The sequence below is a fragment of the Plecotus auritus genome (assembly GCF_963455305.1).
Source record: "Plecotus auritus genome assembly, chromosome: 9".
Lineage (NCBI taxonomy): Eukaryota > Metazoa > Chordata > Mammalia > Chiroptera > Vespertilionidae > Plecotus > Plecotus auritus.
In genome coordinates this window covers 141,565,917-141,573,108 of record NC_137783.1, presented here as the reverse complement: position 1 = coordinate 141,573,108, position 7,192 = coordinate 141,565,917, and the positions used below count along the sequence as shown (strand labels likewise).

General features: G+C 39.2%; 1 protein-coding gene across 1 annotated transcript; it reads right to left on the bottom strand.

The window, feature by feature from the left end:
- Nucleotides 1-4,548: 4,548 nt before the first annotated feature.
- LOC308258170 (ADP-ribosylation factor-like protein 1) lies at nucleotides 4,549-5,076 on the bottom strand (the record flags this gene model as incomplete). The annotated part of the gene is made up of 1 exon (XM_080688444.1): nucleotides 4,549-5,076. The coding sequence occupies one exon, from the start codon at nucleotides 5,074-5,076 to the stop codon at nucleotides 4,549-4,551; it is 528 nt and encodes a 175-aa protein (XP_080544570.1).
- Between the last annotated feature and the right edge of the window lie 2,116 nt (nucleotides 5,077-7,192).

Genomic DNA, 7,192 nt, shown 5'->3' with positions numbered 1-7,192 from the left:
GAAAGTAACAGCCAAGGTTTGTACAGTGATGCACAATCTCCCTATGATGTTCAAGATTTGAATAAGTGCAAGGACACTCATCCATGGGATATCTAAATTCCTCTCTTGGAACCATTCATTCTTTCACTCATTCATTCCTCTATCAAATTGTGCATCCATTCAATATTTACTGAGAACCCATTTTAAACATGGCTTTGTGTTAGGCTTTAGGAATGCAAAAAGGAACAACACTCCTATTTTCAAAGACCTTGCTCTTTAATTGGAAACACGATAACATGGCGAGCTGCAATATAAGTTCAGTCCCTCAAGAGCTATGAAAATATAATAGAAATTAAAGGAGAAGATAATCTTCATTACAGGAGTTTTTAAGCAGATCCTTGTCTCTTTCCATCCCCCAAATAATATCGACCCACTCCACCAGCAGGAACACCAAGAAGTAGCCCACCTTTAAGGTAACCACTTAAAAATGTATTGCCTGCTCAGAAACATTCAGTTACTTCTCTTTGTTAAACAAAAAACTCTTAACTTACTAACATGCCATTATCTAGTCCTACCTACATTTATGGGTTTATCTTCTACATCTATATTAAAATTCCTGACTCACTGTCCCCATTTTCTAAATCTATCCTGTACCCTCCTGCTTTGCATCTTTGTTCCAGCTACATCCATTGGGACTAGATTTCTTCTTCATATTTAGACTTTTTTCCCCCAATTATACTCTCTCTCTTTCCTGAATTCTTCTAAAACAGTTTGCTTCATGTAGGTATCGCCACTTTTCTAGAGTTTTGTCAGAAAATATTGAATTATCCTGGGTTGAAATGAACTGTTTATATGTCAGGCTCCCGTTCCAGTCTGTGAACATCTTAATAACCACAACAGTTTCTCATTCATCTCTATACCTTCAGAGTCCAGTCTAACACAATGGCATGTGCTGTATACTCAGTGAATGTCCGCAAAAATGACTAGACTGGCCAGTCCTAAGTAACACTTACTTGTTCAAACACTGTGTCTTTAGTTTTCACCTCATCATAGTTCCCAGCACAGTCTCTGTACATAGTAGGTGCCCACTAATTATTTGTTGATGAATGGAAAAATGTTGATTTCACCATAGGAGTGATCTTATCTAGTTTATTCATTACTGCATTTTTTTTTTTTTTAGTATCTAGATATGGTAGATATTAATAAGCAACTGTCAATTAAATAGATTCCAATTCCCAAATGTCTACCAAGAAATAGACTGGACACACTGCTTTTCTGGCCCTTCCTCTACTTCTCACATGTTAACCACAGAAGCAGTGTTTTGTAAAATGTGTGACTTCCTCTCAGCTGGAGTTGATGGGTCTAAAGAAAAGAAACCATCATCAAACTGCTCAGGGCTCTCTCCTGTGGATTTTAGTCTTGGGACATAGGGCATTAAGTTGATTAGTTTGAGCTATTAGATGAAAATATTAAGGTTAAGAGAGTGTCATGATGACTTCAAAGCTTTTTAGTGCGATTGTCCCTTAGGTTCAGTTGAAAACCTGTCCTTTCTATGACATAGTTGTCCTGTATGACCTCTGGGTGAACATCTATTTTTTTTTTTTTTTATTTTTTGGTTTAAGCTTGTCCAAAATGGATTTTTTGTTACTTTCTTTCAAAAGAGTCTTAATGATTACAGATACCATTCTGATAAAAGATGGGTAATATGATGGAGAACTAGAGGGGATAAATAAAACTAAATTACACAACAGAACTATAGACTTGTACCTAGGACCTTTCCGAACACAAGATAGGGAGACTCAAGCAATAAGAAAAGCTACTGAGAAGTTGCCCGACCAAATAAAATACTACATAATAGTTTCATAAGAAATTACTAGACAATGGAGGAAGGAAAGCAGGCAGGTCATACCAATGGTATCCCATGAGCAATGAGCAGTAGCCCAGCTGGACTTAGAGTAGAAGGGAAGAGAATAGAGGATAACACTAGAACTTGGATATCAGTCTACTCCAGTGGTTCTCAACCTTTCTAATGCCACAACCCTTTAATACAGTTCCTCATGTTGTGACCCCCAACCATAAAATTATTTTCGTTGCTACTTCATAACTGTAATTTTGCTACTGATATGAATCGTAATGTAAATATCTGTGTTTTTCGATGGTCTTAGGCGACCCTACTAGCGGTTCTCAACCTGTGGGTAGGAGAGCCTGGTAGCTATATATATTCAATTACATCCCAGGCATACTACTTAATGCTAAAGTTATGGCAAATAAAGACTTTCTCTTTATATCAAGAACCTCCTAACATTCTTGTGTGAGAGGTAGAGTGTACTGTGATAGGTACTATGTCTAGAATTGCATTATGGGAGTGTAGGGGAATGAAGCCTGTATGAAGGTTTCACTAAAAAAGCAATGCTTGAGAAGCTCTAAGAGATGCATAGCATTTACTTGTGCCAAAAAGAGTGCTGCAAATAGGAAAGGGCATTCTAAAATGAGGAAACAGCACATGCAAAGGCATGACAACTGGATAGAGTATGACATATCCAGAGGGGTGATGATTTTTCCAAGTTTCTATTTCAGTGGGATAAACAAGTAAATCAGTAATTGCAATGATAACTTCTTTGACAGAAATGAACAGAGAGTGCTATATGCAAACAGTTGAAGAAAAAACAGCCCAGTCTGTTGAGGTGGTTGAGATTATGGAAGACTTCCTGGAAGGGGTGACACTAAAGATGAGTTTAAATAAAAGGATATTTAAGAAGAGAAGGAGTGGTAAGGGAGGATTTTAATGCTAAACAAGTAGTATCTGAACAGACATTGGAAAGGTTGACTTAATGGCAGATTGAGTGGTTCATTCTCTATGCTTCAGAACAACAGGAAGGAGAAAGGTCTAATTTTATTCATAGTACCGTAGCAAATACTGTTTCCCAAGAAAAGCTACATTCAAAAACAGAGGTAGTGGATTCAATACAGGGAGCAGAATATTAGTGTAAAGGAGGCAAATAGTCAAGATGGAAGGGGTTAAATGGGAACTGACACTTGGCTACCATGCTGAGAGGCAACAGAGAGTGATAGAGACTGTGGCAAAGTGGGGAGTGCAGGGCCTATCTACGTGTACAACACTCTGTACTTCTAAGCAATTGTCATGCAGGAACACAGCCTCAAAGTTTCTAGATCTTTCTTAATACCAAGCAGAACCACATCGTGTATGTGTAAGAAATTCCCTTGCTCTGGCTGGTTTGGCTCAGTGGATAGAGCGTCGGCCTGCAGACTGAAGGGTCCCAGGTTCGATTCTGGTCAAGGGCATGTACCTCAGTTGCAGGCACATCCCGAGGGGGGATGTGCAGGAGGCAGCTGATCAATGTTTTTCTCTCATCGATGTTTCTAACTTTCTACCCCTCTCCCTTTCTCTCTGTAAAAAAAACAAACAAACAAAAAATCAATAAAATACGCTTAAAAAAATAAAAAGAAAGAAATGCCCTAATGCCAATGTCACACTCTATGGGAGGTCACTCTCTGAGGTAAATAAAACATTTTTTACAATGCTTCTTAAAATATATCTATTTCCTTCAATGTGAATTTTTTTAAGATGTTGTGAATTCATCAAATATAACCATTTAGGACTGTTTTTAACTACCTCTACTAGTATAGACAGATAAATTTACAGGCATTATTTTGAATGTACAGTCTACTTCAGTTAGCATAATTTTATGTAGGGAGTTATGTCATGGAACTTATATATGGTGTAGTTCATGGGACAAGCTTCTGACCCTGAAGTCTCACTTTGAGCCCGGCTCCCAGCTTACTAGCAGTTGGGCAAGCCAAGCTATCAACCCAAGACTCCATGTCCATAAAATGAAAACATTACATTTCAACCTGTCCTATCTACATCACAGGGTTCTTGTAAAAATTGACTAGGTATCAATATACATTGAATTTTTTCAACTATAAAGTACTATAAAATAACAATTACAGATACATCAGTGAAGTTAACTATCAAAATAATTATTTCAACTTCATGCCTATAACCAAAAGCTTTTAAATGAAATAGTTTAAATAAAGTGGTTACTGAGCAAATGAAAACTATATTACTCACACTATGTTCCTAGACTACCCTATTGAGTCTAATTTTTGGAAAAATTTAACTCATTTTAGAGGGAAAAAAATCTGAGCTAAGGTGTTTATTAGTGTTTATACAAACAATCTGCAACACTCATTCAAAAATAGGGTGTTTTTTTTTCCCCTCGATAAGAGAGTATTCTTTAATAGGACTGTATTTGAATAAGAATTCCACACAAATAGAATATATACCTTAATAATACAAGATAGCAAGGAAGGAATGTTTTACATCATACAGACCAGTCAGTTGGTTCAATCACGATGAGCTATCCTTCCAACCAAATACTTACTTTTTATATTTATTACAAAGGTGTAGTCAGTTCAGTATATGCCAAAAATCATACACAGCTCTAACATTTAGTAGTGTGAAGCACACTTAACTATTTCCAAAGGGACATGGGATGTGGTCTTCATTTCAGAAGAGCAGAAGTGATTGGATTCCTGTCTGCCCTTTCATGCTTCAACTAACCATTCCACTGCCTCATCAAGGCCAGTGCCTTTGGTTGCTGAAGTTTTGAATATTTGCCATTTTCGGTCCTTTAAGGCAGGTAACCCAAGTGAATTTGCCATCTCTGAGGGAGTCATAGCCTGTTCCATGTCCTGCTTATTTGCACATACCACCAACTTGGCTTTTCTCAGCTCTTCTTCCTCCAACATGGCAACTAACTCTGATTTGGAAATGCCAATTCGGTCTCGGTCACAACTGTCTCCTACATAAATGATGGCATCTGTGTTTGAATAACATCTCCAGTATAGCCTGAAACTGGTCTGTCCTCCTAAATCCCAGACTTGAAATTTAAGGTTCTTATATGTTACCATCTCAACATTAAATCCAGTGGTAGAAATAATAGTAACAACCTTTCCAACCTGTAATCTGTACAAAATTGTAGTTTTCCCCACTCCATCTAATCCCAAAATTAAAATCCTCATTTTCTGGGTTCCATATAGACTCGAAAATATACTTGAGAAAAAGCCACCCATGATGAAGCGCCTGTCCGCCCTCGTCGATGGCCAGAGACAAGCCCCAGCCTCGGCAGTGACTCTACAGGATCCCAGTGCCACCACCTCCACTCTTGTTGGCCTCCGGTGGCTCGGAGGAGGTGGTTTCCAGTCAGCCAGCAACTTCCACGTCGGCCATCTGGCCAAATAAATCATTTTTTTTGCAAGTCAGAAACACATCAGAATCCTATAGCTTGTGATGTTCGAGTTAAAACTAGATGGCAGACATGCTAAAAAATGTAATTCAAAAATCTGTCATAAATGTTTCCCTGCTAAGTTTGAGTTAAACTTCAGAACCAATTGATATATGGTATAATAACTTATGTTTTCTTTTTCCAAAGGAAAAGTCATAAAACCTGATTTTTCCAATCTCTTTATGTCCTAAGATATAGTGTGAACTGAGAATTATATTAGAATGGAACAGCAGTATCAATTAGCATGTTCTAGAATACTTTTATATCTTTCTTTTAAAGAAAAACCCATAAAAGCTGATTTTTCCCATTTTCTTAAGTCCTGAGACCTGGCCTACCCTCAGCATTATATCAGCCACTTGAGAAATGATGGGGTCACTTAGGATGCCACCTAGCAATTAGTGCTAGCATGCCTAATTACAGAACAGAGGAAATGGTGTGTTGTTGTTTTTTTTGGAAGAAGGAGAGGAGAAGAGAATGAGATAAGAGAAAAATCCTTAAGTGCCTTCTTGTTGCTGCATCTTTCACGCTCCCCACTCTCTCTTCCACTTATTGCCACTAAATACCACTCACAGAGCAAGGAATGTTAGATTGTCACCATCACTTGCCTCTGTGGAACACATAAATGTTTCATGGTACTGTGTTAAAAATAGTGATTAACTGGAACAAATGTTATAGCTATAAAAACCAAGGCTCAGAAAGATCAATAATAACAGCATCTATCATTTATATGATGCTTTTAGCCCCACAGCCTCTCTACATCCTAACTCTTGTGACACACGCGGTAACATTTTGGGTAGATGGGGCAGATCATTACCATCTTTACTACGCAGAGGAACCTGAGGTTCCAAGCCAGTCACAGTTCTGCCACATTCACCGTGTGAGGTTAGAAAAGGTGTCCCACTCTGTATGTCTCAGCTTCGACTCTGAAATGGGGACATTAGTGAAACTCATAATGTTACTGTTTGGAGACCATAAGAGATAGTTCATGAGGGTCCAATGCTATCTTAATGTAAGGCTGTTGCTATCACCACTGTTGTTATTAAGATGTTAACACTGACTATATAGTAGACCACTCCTGCAATCTCAATGCTTTAAACCACTTATATAAAGTCTATTTGGCAAACTGAGGGCGGTGGGAGGAATAGGGAGATGGAAACAGGCTTTGCTACACTCAGGAAACCTGGCTCCTTCATCAGCCTTTAGGTCTTCCGGGTCCCTGGGAAGATCCCATATGCTTCTAAATAAAGCAGAAGGAATGAGGGGAGGTTCTTTTTAATCCAGGCCTAGAAGTGACCTTCATTCCTCCCACCCACATTCCATTAACCAGAACTCAGCCACATGGCCTGACCAATTGCCAGGAGCTGGGAAATATAGCCCAATGGTGTGCTCAGGAAGAGCAGTGAATGGCTTTGCATAAACACAGAGCCGTCTCTGCCACAGGAAGTGACTTTGGACAGGACCACCCCACCGATCACTGTGAGAACTAGAACTTTGAAGCAAGTCATCTGACTCTGGGTCCAGAACTCCTCCCTGTACCATTGCCCAAGTCCTACACAAAAACAGAAACCACGTGTCCTGATTTTGAATTCCAGGACCTTTTCTCACCCTTTTGAGCTGGCAAAATCATGTTCATGGGCTAAACGCTGGGCGCCTTTCCGTCACTAGGTTGTGCTTTATTACAGGTGAGAGCCAGCACATTCACTAAACTAAAACCCAGTCTTCCTCTCCTCAGATGGCTGAGGCAGCAGAGAACGGTCTCATTCTGTAAGTGCTTCCTATCTCCCTAGGTGACAGACAGAACTGACTATTCGTTTCCCTTCGGTGAGACCAATTTGGAGCAACAACTAATTGCATAGGGAGTGTTTACGGGTGTGGGATCTATGGTATGAGGTCACGTTGCAGCA